General features: G+C 42.3%; 1 protein-coding gene across 10 annotated transcripts in view; it reads left to right on the top strand.

Moving 5' to 3' along the window:
- Tnrc6b (trinucleotide repeat containing adaptor 6B) overlaps window positions 1-20,378 on the top strand; it is a 217,437-nt gene that overhangs the window by 39,800 nt on the left and 157,259 nt on the right. For 5 of the 10 annotated variants that reach the window (XM_063262961.1, XM_063262966.1, XM_063262971.1 and 2 more), the window contains exons 1-2: window positions 891-931; window positions 13,949-14,039. In XM_063262961.1, coding sequence (XP_063119031.1) covers window positions 13,995-14,039 — 45 coding nt within the window. In that variant the 5' untranslated portion in view covers window positions 891-931; window positions 13,949-13,994. 10 annotated transcript variants of the gene reach the window in all.

A 20,378-nucleotide genomic window follows, 5' to 3' on the forward strand; every position in this document is an offset into this window, starting at 1 on the left:
TTTCCATTAGTTTCAGAGAGAAGTTTCTTTGATAAGGGGTGAGAGAGAGTTACATTTACCTTCAAGGACATATACTTAGAATGTAGTTAGAGATTATAGGTACACTTAGCTATAGGTAGTCGGCTAAGTTTCCAGGACCTGGCATGACTTTTCCTCTTGTTGAGCAGACCTTAAAATGAATTAGAGGGCTATTGGTCACTGCCCTCTACTGCATGTCGCTACTGAGCTCTTGGTGCTATGCTAGTCATCGTCGTGTCCTATGGAGAGAGAGTGGCCAGTAAGATGCTCAGCACATGAGGTGCTCACCTAACAACCTGAGTTTAATTTGGAACCCACACCAAGATGGAGGGGAGAGCTGACTTCTGAAAGTTGTCCCCTAACTCCACACGAACACTGTTGCATACTTGTACTCGTTCGCACAAACATACCATGCACACAGTAATAATAATCAAAGAATCAGTTTTTTTTAGAAGGAAGTCATAAAGATTGAATGTAGATTTTAATGTCACTTCAGAAACTGCTCGATTTTCATGCATTGCTAGGGTGGAACCCAGGGTCTCACACATTAGGCAACTTCTGTGCCAGGGAGCGTCATCCCCAGTCTTTACTGCACATTTTTTATTATGACCTGGCCTTTATTGAATGGGTCTTTGGCACCTTGCATTATATGTGGATTTTACTCATACTTCATTTAACTTAAAAGAACCCTTGAGGAAGATGTTTGCAGAGTTAGGCCACTGGCCTACGAACTCTAAATGAAAGAGAGTGGATTCTGAGGAAACTGTCTACTGCCTGCCCTGCTGCTTCTTTGGGCGTCTTACGTCATCTCTTTGGCTCATTGTGACTTTTGTTTTCTCTTCAGGGTCTTGGGTTTTTTGCACTGAATGTAACCTAGACTGATCGTCTCAGTTGCCCCAGGATACTGTCAGAGGTAAGTTTTTATCAGTGGCCATAAGTCAGGAAAATGTATGGGAGGGCTTCTTTCTTGAATTCCTTTTTAAAAAAAGATTTATGTAGCGATGGGGAGATGGTTCACTGGTTAACAGCGCTGACTGCTCTTCCAAAGGAACTGCCTTTGATTCCTTTCACCCATACTGTAGCTCAGAACTCTCTGTGACTCTAGTACAGGGGACCTGATGCCCCCTTCCGATCTTCTCTGGCACCAGACACACATGTGCGCAGGTGAACATGTGGGCAGACTCCCATACAGAGAGACAAACAAACAAATGTATTTGAAAAATATATAGTTCAGGATTAAAAGATTTATTTAATTTTTTAAATTTATGGTTTCTTTGAGACAGGGTCTCTTTACATAACCCTGGCTGTTCTAGAACTCAACTATGTAGACTGGGCTGGGCTCAAACTTGCAAAGATTTATCTACTCTGCCTCCCAAGTGCTCAGATTAAAGATGGCACACTACCACATCTGGCAGTTTATTTTCATACCCTGTATATTGGTGTTTTTTTACCTGCATATATGTCTGTGTACATATATGTAGTGCCCATGGAGTGTGTTGAATCCTCTGGAACTGGAGTAACAGATAGCTGCTATGTGGGTACTGGGAACTGAACCTATGTCCTCTGTAACTGCAGCAAATGCTGTTAACTACTAAGCTACCTTTCCAGCCCCAGATTTTCTGCGTCCTTTCAGGAAGGCAAAATGCGGCCATAACATCAGCTTTTTCATTCTTTTTTTTTTTTTTGGTTCTTTTTTTCAGAGCTGGGGACCGAACCCAGGGCCTTGCGCTTCCTAGGTAAGCACTCTACCACTGAGCTAAATCCCCAGCCCCCAGCTTTTGCATTCTTACTTTAGCTGTTTTCTTTAAAATATATGGTATTGAGATTGGGGATATAGCTCAGTTGTAGAGTGCTTGTCTACAATGCCCGATGTCTGGGTTCTGTCCCCAACACCACACTCAGACTCACAAAATGCACTGGCATTCATTCATATTGATACTGATATCCAATGCCTTATCCTGTGGTGAGAAGTTAGTCATTAGGATTAGCAATTGCAGAGTTAAGTGAGAAGTTCTTACTGCTCCAGCCCGCATTTGCTTTCTAAAAGGGATTTAACAGTCACTCCACTGAACCTGCCCCTGTGACATCTTGGGACCTATAGAAACCTTCAAAACGTAACTTCAGTCTGAGTCCGCATTCTTCTACAGAAGGGGAATTTCTCTGAGTCTTGTTTTTAGTTGTCTTTTCTTTGGTGGTGCTGGCATCAAACCCAAGGCCCTCCTCGTGCTAGACAAACTCCATACCACCAGCATTGCCCCTATGCTTCTGGAAGACCTTTGTGGTTGTTTTCTAGATAGACAGAAGTTTGTTGTGGCTTTGTGTCTTGGTTGCTGCTTTTTTCTTCTGTCAGCATTTAGAAGATAGAAGAGACATTCTGCTGCTTTAGCTCTCCTGCTGGCCTTCCTCCTGGTCCCACAGTGGGATCTTTCTCATCCAAATTGAAAACCCCTGCTGTTAGTGCTCTAGTAGTCATCCGTTGTTTTACACTAAGCTAGTCAACATCTACATCTTGTCTGTAAACTCTGAGCCTTCTTGAAACTTTCCAAGGGTTTTTAAACAACACACACACACACACACACACACACACACACACACACACACACACACATATATATATATGTATATATATACATACACACACACACACACATATATATATATATGTACATGAGAATCTTACATACTTACAAGGGTACATGTGCTGTTTTGACACATATATATCGTGTAATGTTTAAGTCGGGGTAAGCAAACCTGGCTCCTCAAACAGTTCTCATTGTCTTCATGAACACATGGAAAGCTTCCTCTCTGGCTTTTGTTTTTAGATTTGTTTTTGTTTTTAATTGTGTAAGAGAGGGGTATATAAGGTTAGCGCAGGTGCTCATAGCTAGATAAGTGCTGGAGTTACAGGTGATTGTGAGCTGCATGTGGGAGTTGGGAATTTAACTCCTGTCTTCTGCAGGAGCAGTGGTCACTTACCTTCTGAGCCGTTTTTCGAGGCCCCTGGCTAGTTTTTAAAAATACAGTGCACTGTCATTATCTGCAGTTCCCTGCTGACAGGGAATCAGAGCTAGGAAATAACATTTAAAACTTGATTTATTCTATGTGTGTTTGCTTGCAAATATGGTATGAACTAGTTACAGCTGGTTGTGAGTTGCCACATGGGTGTTCTTAACTGCTGAGCCCTATTTCTAGCCCCATTCATTGCATTTTTCATAAAAAGCACTTCAAAAAAGTTGGTTAGTTCATTTACTTCTACCGAGAAACTCACTGAATATCCATTATATGGCTGGTGCATAGTTTTTGGTGTTGTTTTGGTTTGTTTGCTTTTTTTTTTCTTTTTTTTTTTCGGAGCTCAGAACCGAACCCAGGGCCTTGCGCTTACTAGGCAAGCGCTCTACCACTGAGCTAAATCCCCAACCCCTGTTTTTTGTTTTTCAAGATGGGGTTTCTCTGTGGAACTCTGGCTATCCTGTAACTCTCTCTGTAGACCTGGCTGGCCTTAATTTGGAGATCCACCTGCCTCTGCCTCCCAAGGACTGGGATTAATAAAGGTGTATGCCACTATGCCCTGCTGCATACAAGTGCACGGGGCTTGTTTGTTTGTTTGTTTGTTTGTTTATTTCATGTATGTGGATACACTGTCGCTGTCTTCAGACACACCAGAAGAGGGCATCTGATCTCATTACAGATGGTTGTGAGCCACCATGTGGTTGCTGGGATTTGAACTCAGGACCTCTGGAAGAGCCGTCAGTGCTCTTAACCGCTGAGCCATCTCACCAGCCCCAGGTGCACAGTTTTAAGTAGCCCGAATACAGAGATTAACAAGATCTAATATCTGATAACAAAGGTGCAGGAACACCCCTGTAACATAGAGAATCTCTGAGCAAATAAATCCAGAAAGGTGTTAAAGGTTCATAATGGAATTCAGACAGGCCTCATTGAGGAAACAGGCCCCACTGGAGATGGGTCGAGGAATACATTACACAGACTGACCTTGGAGTGAGAAATGGTGACATCACAGGAGAGAGAGAGAGAGAGACAGAGGGAAGAAGATGAACAGAAATATGGAAGCCTGAACCAGTGTGGCACATTGGTGAGGCAGGAAGTAGTTCAATATGTCAGGAACAATGAAAGCAAATGGGTAAGGCTGGAGAGAGCAAGGGCTGGGGCCTAGGAGACTTTGAACTCCAGCACTCTTTCTGTCTTATAGGAGAAGTCCACAGAATGTGTCTGATCTTATTACATAGTAATTAACAGTCACTATGTTGTCTTTTCATCCTGAGCATAGTATCAGGTGAAGACTCTCCAAATGTAAGACAAAATGGTAGAATGTTCTGCTGAAACCAGTCAGACACACACTCCATGACTTAGAACAGCTTTACTGTTGCTGGCTACCCCTGCCAATGATTTTTGTATGTTTTGTTTTGTTTTGTTTTGTTTTGTTTTGTTTTGTTTTGTTTTGTTTTGTTTAGAGAGAGGGTTTCTTTGTACAGCTCTGGCTATCCTGGAACTTGCTTTGTAGACCAGGCTGGCCTCAAATTCACTGAGATCTACCTACCTCCCAAGTGCTGGGATTAAAGGCTGGCACCACCACCTGGCTTTTGTTGAATCTTTAAATTGTCTTTTTCATCACTGTTCTAGCACAGACATCTTACACACTCCTCTGCAGTTCCCAAGTAACACTTTTAGTTCACCGTGTACTTGAGTATCGCCTGTGTTATTCTTTTTTGTCAAAATGACAGTAGAACTGAACTGGATCCTTAAGAACGATTGTAAGCCATATTTTGAAACAAGAATCTCATCAAGACTTGCAGATTTTTTTCTAAAGACTTATTTTTATTTTTAATTCTGAGTATGTTCTGTGTGCCAGTGTGTGGGTATATGCATGCGAATACACCTCAGTAGCCAGAGGTGTAGGATTGCCTGCAGCTGGAGTTACAGGTGGCTGTAAGCCACCCAGTTCTGGTGCTGTCAATCAAGCTCTGGTTCTCTGCAAGAGGAGTATGCACTGCTAACCACTGAGCCATCTCTCCAGCCCAGTGTGCAGGGTTTTGTAGGGGCAGGATTTGTTTGGACTCTGGGGATCGAGTACTAAGCACACACTTTACTTTTGAGCTGCACCTGTAGCCTGTCAAGATGGAAAAGGAAACACTTCTTTTTTTCTTTGGTTGGTTTGGGTTTTGGGTTTTGAGCAGGGTCTCATTCTGTGTAGCCCTAGATGTCCTGGAACTAGCTATGTAGACCAGGCTGGTCTGGATCTCAGCAGACACTTGTCTGCCTCTGCCTCTGCCTCCTGATGACTGTGGTTAAGGGTGTGCACTCCTACACCCGACTAAAGGAAACACATTTAAAAGCACTACGGTTAACTCCACAGGAACAACAGAAGTTGAGAGAGAATGAAAGGCAAAGAGGGAAACAGGTTACCAATGACTCCCAGCAAGCAGGCACACCAACCAGTAGGAAGGTCAGGGATGAGTATAGAAATAAATCAGGTGGACAGTAGAAGGAAGGGATATGGATAAATGCAGGGGGCTTCTCAAGGGGTGTTGTTAGCTGTCTGCCACCACACACTTATACCAGGTAAGTAACATGAAGAAAAATGATTCGTTTTGATTCAGGGTTTCCTAGGTGTAAGCCCACAGCCTCTGAGTTTGGCAGTTTATCGTGGCAGCAGTGCGAGTCGAAACAAAACTGTTTACCTCGAGTTAGTAAAAGAATGGAAGAAAGTGTCTCTCACTCCACTCTAAGAGCATGTTCTCAAAGACCAGACGTTTATAGGCCTCAACACCTTCCAGGTCAGTCTCTGAGGACAGGCTTCATACCTCAGGGGGCATGTAAGATGTAAACTATGACAGGTATGGCCTGGGGCTGTGCAGAGAGAGACTAGCGTGTTACGTGGAGAGGATAGGCAGGCTTGTCTGAGTGACTTGCAGAAGAGGACATCTGTGGGAAGAAGCAAGGTCAGTGAAGAGTTTGGAAGGAAAGGTTTGCTACTAATACCAAGGACTGTGTGGAAGAGGACCCACTGAATAATACTCTCCCTACCAAGCCCTGAGCTAACAAAGGCGAAGGACAAAGGGGTGAGACAAGTAGGGACCAAAAATGTCCTTCTGTTATGAACGCATTAGGCTAGAGAGCTGGCTTATATCTGAGGGCAGGTAGGCCTTTTATTATGAACTCTAGGACCTGACAAGGATAGCGAGATGGCAGCCCTAGTCTGAGGTCAGCCTCCTCTCGGAAGAGTGGGGCAGAGCACAATGAGTATTGGTGAGGTAAAGATGCAGCAGAGGGCTGAATTGTGAGTCCAGGTTGAGTTTCTTCTAGATACACTAATCAGATAAGCCCTTCACCCTGTCAGGGGTTTACATCCCTAATAGTCAAACATTGGCACTGTATTGTGAGGAAGGAAACATCAAGAGTGTTGGGAGGGTGCCTTTCTTCTATAGCATGCCCTTTTGTCCTCCGCTGTACTAGTCTTAACCAGTAGGTCTGGGTCTGCCAGGGTATCCCAGACCCTTCCTTCCTTTCTCCCAGTAGATACAGTCAGAAACCTCATAATTTTCTTTTTCTCTTTGAAACACATATTTCTAGTGCAAACAATTTAAACATAGACCTTCACTGGCTTTGTAGTACATGTGCTGTTTGAAGTTTAGCTGTCTTGTACTTATAGACAGCTAATAATTGTCCCACTTCCTGATGTCTAAAAAGCCCGTGTGAAGGAGTCTCTTCACCATCTAATCTTTGCTTCAGCCATGCCGGCTTAGGAAAAGCTGGGCAGGCATAATTCAAGGTCAGGCAGCAATCTCTGTACTCTGCAGCCACTCAAGCCTGCTAAACCTCTGTTCCCTTTGCCCAGGCCAGCACGGCTGGCATTTGCTTGCTGGGCCAGAGTGGTCAGTGTGTGTGAGACTACCTCACAACCAACGTTGTTCAGTATACATGAGCTTTCAGTACCACCAACCGCTGTGACAAGTTCTGGCTTATTCTTGGTGAGACCTGCAAACCCCTAAGCTTTTGCTAAGGTTTCTGAGCCTAATGCATGCAGCCTTGTCTCTATAGAAACAGCCACTTACCTAACGACAAAGTTGCCATAACTACAGTCACTGCTGAGGTCAAAATGCTGGGTGGCCTATAGTTTATAAGACTCAGTAGCTAGACGCTAGTATACAGCTTTGGTCTAATGTGCAAGAAAACACTTTGTCCCTCTCTAAAGCCAAGCTTGTAACAGAAGCCTCAAAAATCCCAAATGTAAAATGTTCTAACATTTTTACTTTATGTCCTTTTATCAAGATTTTAGTCTAAGGGTTGGGGAGTTGGCTCAGTAGTTAAAAACATTTGTTATTTTCATAGAGGACCAAGGTTTGATTTTCAGCACTCACATGGTAATTTATTACCATCTGTAACTCCAGTCTCCACGAATCTAATGCCCTCTCCTGACTTCCGAGGATACCAGACAAAGAATAAAAATAAAGGGACTGGAGAGATGACTCAGTAGTTAAGAGCACTGACTGCTCTTCCAGAGGTCCTGAGTTCAAATCCCAGCAACCACGTGGTGCCTTACAACCATCTTTAATGGGATCCCATGCCCTCTTCTGGTGTGTCTGAAAATAGCTACAGTGTATTCATATAAATATAATAATAAATAAATCTTTAAAATAAAACAAAAAAGAACAAAAATAAAAACTTTCAGTTCAGCACAGCAGAGGTACAGAAGTGGCACCGTCTTTCTCCTGCTGGAAAATGAGATGAAGGAGATGTCATCCAGGAGCCGTGGTGATGCTTCTGTTATTACACCTGTATACAGAGCAGTGCATTTCTCAGCACTACACCTCAGAACTCCCCAGGCTTCGTAGGTGTTTTAGTGTATGCCTGTGGTCCCAGCACTTGGGAGGTGAGGGCAAGATGATCAGGAGTTCAAGACCAGCCTCGGCTACATAATTTAACAAACAAACAAACAAGCAGAATTTAATTGACTTTACTTTCTGTGGGGAATTTATGAGGAACCAAGAAGAATGTCTGCTTCCTGGATAGCTTGAAAAGTGTTGAGAGCCATATGCCTTGTGTTTCTGAGCTCTCAGGCAAGCTCTGGGGCAGCTAGAAGTGAAGGAGCAGAAAGATGAAGAAGCCTTACTTCTGAAGTGCACAGTAACAGGGAAAGGACCTAGAGGTAACTAGAGGATGTGAGCCTGTAGGAAAGCCTCAGAGTAGAGGGGCTACTGGATGGGCCATCAATATTGGGATTGACGTTAATCCTCAGAAAAATTACTCTCCCCAAGTTTCCTTAGGGACACCAAACCGGAGAGAAGCAGTAATTTACTCAAGGTCACACCTAACTAAAGCATTAGTGGTTGAGTCCGAGGTTATAGCTACAGCTATCTCTCCTACTGCTCCTTGCCCCTTCATGCTTAGTAACAGTACATTTGCCTGTTATTACCACCGCTGGGTGGTTCAGTGTCCTGTTGGTCAGCTTTAACCATGTCTACTCTAGCAAGAAGTGAGGCTTCACTGGGCCGTGAGGAATGGACGAGAACTTGTGAAGAAATAATGGATTAAGAAGTGGGTATAGAGGCAGGAGCTGGGTCAAAGCCTCAAAGACAGAGAATAATAAGAAGGTCAGAAGATAGGTAAGTGCTTATTTCTGGGGACAGGGAAGAGGAGTCACTGAAGGGGAAAAGAGTGACTGACAGAGAAGGCAGAACTGATAGAATCAAGGAAATCAGACTAGAACAAGATTTTTAATAATAAAAAGAGAGAATCTGAAAGGTAAGCTAGTAGCTTAAGAAGTTTCCCTGAGGGGTTGGGGATTTAGCTCAGTGGTAGAGCGCAAGGCCCTGGGTTCGGTCCCCAGCTCCAAAAAAAAGAAAAGGAAAAAAAAAAAAGAAGTTTCCCTGAGGGCTGGAGAGATGGCTCAGTGGTTAAGAGCACTGACTGCTCTTCCAGAGGTCCTGAGTTCAATTCCCAGCAACCACATAGTGGCTCACAACCATCTGTAATGGGATCCTATTCCCTCTTCTGGTGAGGACAGCAGCAGAGTAATATAAAATAAATAAATCTTTTAAAAAAAGTTTACCTGATAAGAATAAGTGTCATAGACTAGCTACTGCTGGTCTTCCAGTCTACTGTCAGTGAGCATCACTGTTAGCTCAGTCATGGCCAACAGATAAAAGAGGCCAGGAACGGACTGGAGAGATGGCTCAGGGTTAAAAGCATTTGCTCTTCCAAAGGACCCAGGTTTGATTCCCAGGACCCACGTGATAACTGACAACCATCTGGAAGCCCATTTCTAGGGGATTAACAGGCACACATATGGTGCATGTACATGCATTTGGGCAAAACATTTATACACATAAAATAAATCTTTTATTTAAAGAGGAAAAGATAATACCTCCTAGATGGGACTGGAGAGAGATCCCAACAGTTAAGAGCATTTGTTGCTCTTTCCAAAGGACCAGAGTTCAATTCTCAGCACCTATATGGCAGCTGACAACCATATGTAATTCTAAGTCAAGGGAGTCTGATAGATTCTTCTGGTTTCCTTGGACTCCACACACACACACATACACACACACACACACACACACACAGAGTCATATAGAAGCAAAATACTATATATGTTAAATGTTTTTTTAAAAGAGAAGTGTGCTGGCTGGTTTTGTGTGTCAACTTGACACAAGCTGGAGTTATCACAGAGAAAGTGAACCTCCCTTGAGGAGCTTCATGCTTCTATGTAAGGCATTTTCTCAATTATCGATCAAGTGGGGAGGACCCTGCCCTTTGTGAGTGGTATCATCCCTGGGCTAGTGGTCTTAAGTTTTAGAAGAAAGCAAGCTGAGCAAGCCAGGGGATGCAAGCCAATAAGCAGCATTCCTCCATGGTCTCTGCATCAGCTCCTGCTTCCTGACCTGCTTGAGTTCCAGTTCTGACTTCCTTTGGTGATGAACAGCAATGTAGAAGTGTAAGCTGAGTAAACCCTTTCCTCCAACTTGCTTCTTGGTCATGATGTTTGTGCAGGAATAGAAACCCTAAGACAAGAGGCCAGAGATAGAGTTCTTATGGAGGAAGCAAAGACCTATAGGTGATGGAGAGTAACAGTGTTATCTGTGACAATAGAGACCTGAGAGCAGGGGTTGGGGATTTAGCTCAGTGGTAGAGTGATTACCTAGCAAGCGCAAGGGCCTGGGTTCGATCCCCAGCTCCGAAAAAAAGAAAAGAGGAAAAAAAAAAAAAGAAAAGAAAGAGACCTGAGAGCAGGAAGAAGCTCTGAGGCTTGCCGATGATGCATGGCCTATGAATGTGATCTGCACTGCAGCCAAGAGGGAGACTCTTTGCATGGAAAGTACATCTTTCTGGACAGATTACTAAATATTTCCAATGTTGTCTGGGTTTTTTTTCTCTTTCTCTTCCCCTCTCTCTTTTACTTTTGAGGTAGAGTCTTACTTTGTCTCCTAGGTTGGCTTTGAATTTAAAGCATTCTCCTGCCTCAGTCTTTCAAGTGGTTGGATTATAGGTCTGTACATACCACATCTAATTTTATAAGGTACTGGGGATCAAACTTAGGGCCTCAAAAATGCTAGGCAAGCACTGTACCAACTGATCTGATCCCCAGCCTCACCAACTTAAGTTTCATAGAACCATTCTATTTATACATAATTGCCATAAAAAGTGAAGGACATGATTAACCCCAAGAAGCTTATTTTACTTGTGAGCTTAGAGAAATTGAACAATGTTTGTTCATCTGGGCCTGAGTAAATAGAGATTCATAAATACAAGTATGCCAGTTTTACTTTTCTCATTATATAACTATATATTTGTTTATTAAAAACTTTTTTTAGTGAGCACAGTAGATATTTTGATACCCTTTGCCATATAACCTGTGGAAATGTAGAAGTCCCTCTTGGCCTCAGGTCTTATGGCTTGAGTATAGAGAGGCCTGTACCAGAGCAGATCTCGAGGCCTGATTTCATTCGTAAAGAATTTCTTTGCACATAAACATGCATTATGAGCATCTTTTTAGCTATTACATAGTAGTCACTGTACTGGTCAGTCATACTGTTCACTGTGATGGCCACCCATAATGGTAATGGCCATGGGCACTGTGGTAGTGTTCAGTTGTAGTGTACTGTGGTGTTCGGTTGTAGTGTCCACTGTGGTGGTTAGTCATAGTAAACACTGATGGTCACTGTCATGGACACTATGGTGGTCAGCTGTAGTGTTCACGTTGAGAGTCAGTCATAGTGATCACTGTGGTGGTCACTCATAGTGTTAGCCATGATGGTCAGGTGGTCTGAATGAAAATGGTCCCCATAGACTCATGAGAGTGACATTATTGGAGGTGTGGTCTTGATGGAGTAAGTATGGCCTTGTTGGAGGAAATGTGTCCCTGGGGGATGGGTATTGAGGTTTCAGATGCTCAAGCCAGGCCTAGTGGCTCACTCTCTCTTCCTGCTGCCTGTGGATCCTGATGTAGAGCTGTCAGACACTTCTCTAGTATCCTGTGTGCCTCCATGCTGCCATGGCAATAATGGACTAAACCTCTGAACTGTAAGCTAACCCCAATTAAATGTTTTTCTTTATAAGAGTTGCTGTGGGGATGGAGAGGGGATAGGGGGCTTATGGCCGGGAAACCAGGAGAGGCAATAACATTTGAAATGTAAAGAAAAAAGAGAGAGAGAGAGAAAAAAAAAAGAGTTGCTGTGGTCATGGTGTCTCTTCACAGCAGTAAAACCCTAACTAAAACAGTCAGCTATGATGGTAACTATTGTAGTTACTGTGGTCCCTGTTGTTGTGATCAACTGTTGTGGCCACTATCATAACTTGTAGTCACAGTGAAACTGTGGTGGTTAGTTGTAGTGCTCCCTGTGGTCACTGTGTTGACCATTGATATGGGCAGTCATAGTGGTCATTGCTGGTGTTGCTGTGGGAGTAGATTGTGTTCACTGTGAGCCTCAGGTGTACTGGTCACTTGTGGTCAATGTGGTCACTTGTAGTGGTCACTGTGAAGGTCACTCATAGAAGTTCCTTTTAGTTGGTTTGATTAATTATTTTTTAATAATTACATATTTGAAGTTATTAAAATATAAACTAGATTTTTAAGACAGATTTTGCAAATATTCTCTCTTTTGGGAAATCTAGCTTTAAAAAAAAGACAAATAGAGAAGGAATGGGGCCAGGATGAATGAGAGAGTTTTGAGGAAAATTGAAAAAATTTAAGTGTCAAAAAGAAACTAAAAAAATTAGCATTGAGGGGCTTGAGCCATGATTCAGTAGTTAAGAACACTAATTGCTCTTACAGGGGACCCAGGTGCCGTTCCCAGTGCACGCATAGCAGCTTTTAACATTCATAAGTAACTCTAGACTGACACCTTCTCTGAACTCAGAAGGCACTAGGCACACATGTGTACACAGACTCCATGCAGGCAACACACTCATATGCATAAAAACAGATGGATAAAGCTTCCTAGCAAGCGCAAGGCCCTGGGTTTGGTCCCCAGCTCCGAAAAAAAAAAAAAAAAAAAAAGAAAGAAAGAAAGAAAGAAAAAAGATAAAAAATTCTAGATTTTAAAGTTTAGCACTATTTTTTTATTTTATTTCTTTCAGTGCTGGTCATGGAACCCAGGGAAAATTATGTATCTCAGACAAGTGCTCTCCATATATCACTGGCTGGCTTGGAAGTCACTATGCAAGCCAAATTCTCCTGTCTCTACCTTCTGAGTGCTAAGATTAAAGGTGTGCGCCACCACACCTGGCGCCTCCAGCCTTCTAAATTATATGACATTTTAACAGACTTCTTGACGCATACTCTTTATTTTTTCACATTTATTGATTGACTGTGTGCGCATACTACATGATATGTGTGTGTGGGTCAGGGGACAATTTTGGAGAGTTGTCCTTTCACTGTGTGGGTTCCAAGAATTGAGCTTAGGTGTCAGGCTTGGAAGCAGTGTCACTGGTCTCATAATTATTATTATTAATAGCCCTTATTACTAGAGGAGACGTTGCTACTTTTATTGTATTATTCTATAAATAGCCAATTTGTAGAAAATAAATGATCTGACATTTAGTTTCTTAGGCATATTTTTTCTTAAAAGGAAATTACTAATTACTTAGTAATTAGAGTACCTCAGCTACTGTCTTAGTTTTGGTTTTATTGCTGTGAAGAGATACTATGGCCAAGGCAACTCTTATAAAAGAAAACATTTAATTTGGGCTGGGTTCCAGTTTCAGAGCTTCCGGCCATTATCATCACAGCAGGAAGTATGGCAGCATGTAGGCAGACATGGTGATGGAGGAGCTGAGAGTTCTACATCTTGATCTGAAGACATTGAGGAGACTGGACATGTTTCACACTGAGTGTAGCTTGAGCATTTAAGTCCTCAAAGCCCCACCTCCACAGTGACCTATTTCCTCTAGCAAGGCACATATCCTAATAGTGCCATTCCCTATGGGCAGACATTCAAACACATGAATCCGTGGGGACCATATCTATTCAAACAACCAGTTACAAAAGCCAAGGATGTTGAACATAGTTATAACCAAGAAATTCAGTCAATTCCAGACGAGACTGACACACTGTGATATCACATCTTTGCTCATTGGCATCCTTTCTGGCAGGAGTCTACTCTAAGAGTCATTGAAGAGTTCCGTTATCACCTTTGCCAAAGGCAAACAAATGGGTTGAGAAATGTAAAGCTATTTAATCCCCCAGTGACTTGAACCTTTCCAACTGTCCTCCAAGCTGGGGAAGCTTTCTGCCCCAGCTCTCCCTCTTTGTCCTCCTCCCAGATGCCGTATGATACTCGTGCACACGGAGAGGTCCACCTAAAGTCATTGCTTCACCCAGGATGTCCATGATGGATTTTCATCAAGTGTTTGAAAAAGCAGACTTTTACCTTGAAGTCCCTTACTCGTGTTTTCTCTCTTTACTTCCCAGGCAGTGTCTGTGTGTGTCTGCAGAGCTTTGCACAGAATCTGTTCCCATGCACACCAATGAGGGAGAAGTAGAGGAAGAGAGCAGCTCCCAGGTCAGTACGTTATTCCACAGAGCCACGTGGGGCTGGCAGAGAAGTTGAGCAGCAGTGGCAGTGGAGGGGCTGAGCTGGGGCTCTGTTGTAGGTGAATTTAGAAACTAGACTGATGAGATCTTCCTTCTCAGTGTTCTTCACCATGCTACATGATTACTTAAAAGTAAGTTTTGCTGAAGTGTGTGTGTGTGTGTGTGTGTGTGTGTGTGTGTGTGAGAGAGAGAGAGAGAGACAGAGACAGAGAGAGAGACAGAGAGAGAGAGACAGACAGACAGACTGACAGACTGACCGACCAACTGACTGTGGATAAAATCCAAGGCCTGACTTATGCTAGATAAATTCTGTCTCTGAGCTATATACTCTTATCCCTTTTTAAATTTTTATTTTGAGACAAGCTCTGGCTAAATCACCTAGGCTTTCCTTGGACTTACTTAGCAACCCAGCAAGCCTTGAGTTTATGAAGCCTTAGCCTCCTAAGAGATTAGGGTACTAGCATTGTATTGTAAATTATACTGTGAAAATTGTATATACTTGTGAAAGTTTGAAACAAGCCAGAAATATAGAAGGCAAATTCTGTTTTCTGGGATGGAAGGAAACATTGGCTTTCTTTTAATGACATATTAGGTCAAAATCAGATTAAAAATGAGAGAACACAGCTGGGCACAACAACACATACTTTTAATCTACTTGGGACACTGAGACAGGAGGATTGCCTTGAATTTGAGGCCAGCCTGGGCTATCAAATGAAAGAAAATCCATCCAGGCCTATGTACCAAGTCCTTGTCTCACATTAACAAAAAGAAAAATTGGATTTTAACTTCATTGTCATCAGTCTTTTTAATTAAAAAAATTTTATCTTCATGTCTTGCTTTTTTGTATAAAATCTTATATTTGTAATGATTTTTGTTAATGTAGAACTTTACAGTAGTATCTTAACCTAATTTTGGATATCTGTGAATAGAAAGCTGATTTGGAGGATAAGTAGAACATTTTCTGTAAAGTGGGGTTTTGAGCTAAGTCTATTTCTTTTTTTAATAATAATTTTTTAATGTTTTGCCTGCGTGTATATATGTGCACCACTACTGTACATTACATAAGCATGTCAGCAGAGGGTGTGGAACCTCCTGGAACTGGAGTTATGGATGGTTGTGAACCACCATGTCAGTGCTGAGAACCAATCCTGAGTTCTCTGAAAGAGCAGGGAGTGCTCTTAGTGACTGGGACATCTTTCCAGTCCTCAATAAGTAATTCTTAATCACATATTATGAGATGCTATAACAGAGAGTAGTTATTCTTGGGATGGTCACGTTTTAAAGAGAGAAATAAATATAAAGATATTAATTATAAACCACCGTGAGTACTGCGAAGAACAGAAAATAATACATAGATTAGAAAGTGACTAGGAAGAAGAGTTGGGACGGTGGAGGAAGGCCTCTGAGACAGATATTTAGCTAAAGAACCAGGAGGCTGACTACATGAAAAGTGAGGAGAGCAGTGTTCTAAACAGAAGAAAGGGCTACAGAGCCCCCGCCTGTTCCAGGAACTATCAGATGCCCAGGTGGCCCAGTGTGATAGCAGATTAGAGAAGGGTGTAGAGCCTGTGCTCCTCAAAGGCCACATGTGGACCTGTTCTCTGAACTGGGCAGCCATCAGTCTTACCATCTGGAGACTGCTGGACAGAAGTAGGGGAGGGGTTGGGACCCTGAGTTGCAGCTGTCAGGTGAGAGAGAAGCCCTTGTTCCTGTGCTAGTACTGGAGACAAAGGAAAGGCAGATTTGAAATGTGTTTTAAAGTTAACCGATTTCACCTTAGGAGGGCTTGAGGTCCTTTTGCATCTCAAATCAATGGGGGAATTTCCAGAAAAAGGGAAAGTCCTTGCTGTGCAAACACAAAGGAGACACACAGACACACACACATCCCCCACACCCCCACACACCACGATTCTTTCTCCAAACCAATGAAGTGCTGGGATTATAGACACATTTGGTTTATATGGTATTATTGGAGATCAAACTGAGAGTTTCCTTCATATTGGGCAAGCAAGCACCCTGCAAATTGTGTGTGTGTGTGTGTGTGTGTGTGTGTGTGTGTGTGTGTGTGTGTGTGATATAAATATAATATTAAGGAAGTAATGAAAGCTAGTATAGTGATTTACACCCTTAATTCCAGCACTTAGGAGGCTGAGGTAGGATTGCAACTTTGAGCTAACCTGGACTATATGAAAATCCCATATCAATCTCAGCTACATAGCAAGACCCTATCTTAGGGCACAAACAAAAATAGTGATAGGACACATCACTGTGGAAGATGCCTGCAGTCCCGGCCTGTGATCTTAGCACAGAAGAGCCTGATAATTTGAGTCCAGAAAGTTTGAGGACAGCCTAACAAGTACCTACCTATTTATTAAAACAACAGCAAAGACTTATTAAAGGGAAGCGGCATGAGAAAACCTACGAGAGATAGTTTTGCTGGAGAAGCTCTGTGCTTGATAGGATGCTGTAAATTTATAATAATAAAAACTACAAGTAGACACAGATCAATTGTACCCACTACAATTGTGAAGTAGTAGTCAATGAACATGGGGAAGGATGAGTTAAGGGATAGATGAGACAAAAAGAACAGATACTGGACAACTGTTGAATCTTGGAGGTGGCTGTGAAAAGGTTCGTTCAAATTCACTTTATACATACATAAAATTTCTCTAATAAAACTTTTTACAAGCTTTGTAAGGTTTTGTTTCTTTTTAAAAAAGATTTATTTTATTTGTGTGAGTATTTTTGCCTTCATGTGTATACACGTGCACCGTGTATGTGCCTGGTGCCATAGATCTCCTGGAACTGCAGTCACAGACAGTTGTAAGCTGCATGTGGGTGCTGGGAATTGAACTCTAGTGGAACATCTAGTGCTTCTAACCTCTGAACCATTTCCCCAGCTCCTTCCTGCTTTTGATCCTTGAGACAGGGTCTCCTTATGTAGCCCTGGCTGTCCTGGAACTTGCACTATAGACCAGGTTGTCCTCAAACTCAGAAATTGCCTGCTCTGCCTCCTGAGCACTGGGATTAAAGTGTGCACTGTGGTTGCTGCCACCACCAACCTCAAAACCTTTTTCTAAAGACTGGAGAGGGCTGTGCTCGCTTGAGAAAAGAAGAAAAGATGGAAGAAAAAGTGGAAGGATCAGAGTAGAAACATAAAATGGGCTGCAGATTTGCAAGCTTGATGGATGCTAGGAGCCAGCGTGCCATGGCATCTGAGTTCCTGTTCTTCCTTAGCAGGAGTGAGGGATAGGGAAAAAGAGATTTAGAGGAAAGAGTGAGTTCAGCTTTTCTTTGTCCTGTCTCGAAGATGGAATCAGGGATCTAGAGAGTGGGCTGCATAATTGAGAACCCGAATAACAAGATTTCTTCTTGAGGGGAAAGGTTTAAAGTGGAAGCTACGGAGCAGATATTAAGACTGTAAGAAGCAAGTATGCTGGTCAGTATGTAGACAAGACACGGAGAGGATGTTAAATAGAAAGCAAGAATGCCTTAGGGTGGCCTGGGAAGGACAGCTTCGTGTAGCATGATGTTCCTCGTGAAGAGAATCTTAGAATGCTGTAACGGTTTCCAGGCTTTTTCCTGGAGGTGCTTACATTCAGAGAGGATTAGAGATTATGTACTTGTCGAGAGTTGGGAACTGTAGATTCTAATTGTTTTTTCTCTGCCCAAAAGAGATGAAGTAGGGGCTGGGGATTTAGCTCAGTGGTAGAGCGCTTACCTAGGAAGCGCAAGGCCCTGGGTTCGGTCCCCAGCTCCGAAAAAAAGAACCAAAAAAAAAAAAAAAAAAAGAGATGAAGTAGGCAGTAGCTTCCAGAAGCCCACAGTAGGTAAATCATAGCATAATTCTTAAGTTATGTAAATGTGTACTTTCCAGTATTTTTTCTTATAACTTTTTGATTTCTAAAACAATTATTAATATTGTATGATGTGTGTGGACACACATGCCTCACATTAAACTTGAGGTCAGAGCACAACTTTATGTGGTTCGCTTTTTTATGGGTTCCTAGGCTTGAATTCAAGTCACTAAGTTTACACAAAAAGCACATTTTATCTGTCTCATCCATCCTATTATTACCTTTCTTTTCATGTTTGTTTTTTGAGACAGGATTTCTCTGTATATCCCTGGCTGTCCAGGAACTGTCTATGTAGACCGGGCTAGCCTTGAACACAGAGATCCATGTCCCTCTGCCTCCTGACTGAGCGCCACCACACCCGGCTTCCTTTCTTTTTTTTTTTTTTTTTTTTTTTTTTTTTTGGTTCTTTTTTTTCCGGAGCTGGGGACCGAACCCAGGGCCTTGCACTTGCAAGGCAAGCGCTCTACCACTGAGCTAAATCCCCAACCCCCCCCCCCGCTTCCTTTTTTAATTTTACTTTTACTGTTTTCTTTAGTCCTCTTCTCTCTTTTTCTATTAATTCAGCAAATACTTATCGATCACTGTCGTGTGCCAGGAACTGTCCCAGGTGCTGACACAGAGGTGTCTATTACATTGTGATTTTGTTTTGTTTTCTTTTGGTGATTTGTGTGCTAGAGTTTTACGTGGAAACAAGAATATTAGTTCCATACTAGTTTAGGATTATTGCTTATCTTTCCCTGAATGATCACTGGAATGCAGTTTTATATGGCCAACGACAGTCTTGGAATTTTAGTGAAAGTGCATGTTATAAACACTAAAGGCATGCACATCAACAGAGTTGTCATAGTAAAACTCTAGAAGTTCCCCAAATACTTCTTTCAGAAGCACAGTGCTTATTCCTTGTACTTTTACCAAGGACCACTTCTTAGTTAATTTCCCTGCTGTATATAAGAAAGAACACTGAATACATCCAGCACACTCACCATGAGTCAGTCTTTGTTACACTTGCAGAGGTTAAGTATGAAAATGATGTGCTGTAAAGTTTTTAATGGCGCCTAAAGGTAGGAGGTATGCACTTGATTCCTCATTCCCTTAGAGACTCATGTGACCCACTTCATTTGACATCTATGTGCCTGTTGACCTGAAATACATTTTATCTGTCACCGTGGCTCTCACTCATTGAATGTAATGATCTTTTTTTCTGGTGCCTTGCCTAGCTACAACAGATAGAACTGTGTATCAGCAGCGAGCATTAGCATTGCTGTAGATTTACTGACATATATTTGGACCTTAACTGTTTGGTGTTATCCTTTCTTTCTTTTATTGAGATATTATCAAAAATGCTATACTTTTATAGGCATCTAGTTAATTAAGTTTGCAAGCACTTATTGGGTACTTAAGATTTACTGTAGCCTAGCTATAAGTGTACCAAGCTATGTGGGCATAGTGTTTGCACACTGGGAACTTGAGCCTACGTGAGAGTCAGATGTGGGCTATGGTACTGTTATTATGTGTATCTACTTTAAAGCATTGCACTCTTCCTTAGAGGAAGCTTCACAGTGAAGAGGGAATACTTGGACTGGGCTTTGGAGGAAGAGTATTAGGTTTCTGGTGTATAGGATTGTGTGGTAGTGGCTAAGCAGTGTTATAAGTAGAAGGGCCTGTGTAGATACTCCACTCTGAAGGATGCATATAGTAACTTCCCTTTCCTTTAATGTGGCTCCACATAGTGGAGAGATCTGTCAAGGTCAGCCAGAGCATGGAATTCAACGTTATCAGTGATGTCATATTTCCAGTATGTGCCATTGATGTAGTGTTAAGTAGCACTTCTTCCTTAAACTCAATGCCCTACTCTACTCAGAAAATTACAAGGATGATGCCATTGTGAGGGGGTTCTACAAAATACCTGACTGCAGGTATCAAGGAAAATGAAAATGTCTGAGAAACAGCCAAGAGGAGCCTAAGGAGACACAATGACTACATGCAGTGTGCAATCCTAAGTGGGATCCAGGGACATGTGTAAATGCTAATGAGATCTCAGTGGAATACACACTTCAGTAAATGATAATGTGTCATTATGGTTCTTTAATTGTGACAAATGGGCCAGGTTAGGACCAGGGTAAAAATGAGCATACACTGGGTTTAGGGCATGGTTAGAAAAGCCCTATCTTTGCAATTTTTTTGGTAACTCTTAATTTGTTCTAAAAATAAAAAGAAGTGTCTTTACATATATTAAGTTCCCACGACAGCCTTGTGCTGTCTGTAATGACTTGGTGGTAGTTGGCTGAGCGCAGTAGGGCAGTTCTTTTGCTCCAATATTGTATTGGCTGGTTCTGCAATCAGCTGGATGCCCAGTTGTCCAGAAACGTCCAGAACAACTCAACCCATGGCTGGCAGCCAGTGTCAGCTGCCAGCTAGGAGCTCAACTTGAAGCTGTTGACTAAGCATCG

Source organism: Rattus norvegicus, chromosome 7 (genome assembly GCF_036323735.1).
Source record: "Rattus norvegicus strain BN/NHsdMcwi chromosome 7, GRCr8, whole genome shotgun sequence".
NCBI classification, from domain to species: domain Eukaryota; kingdom Metazoa; phylum Chordata; class Mammalia; order Rodentia; family Muridae; genus Rattus; species Rattus norvegicus.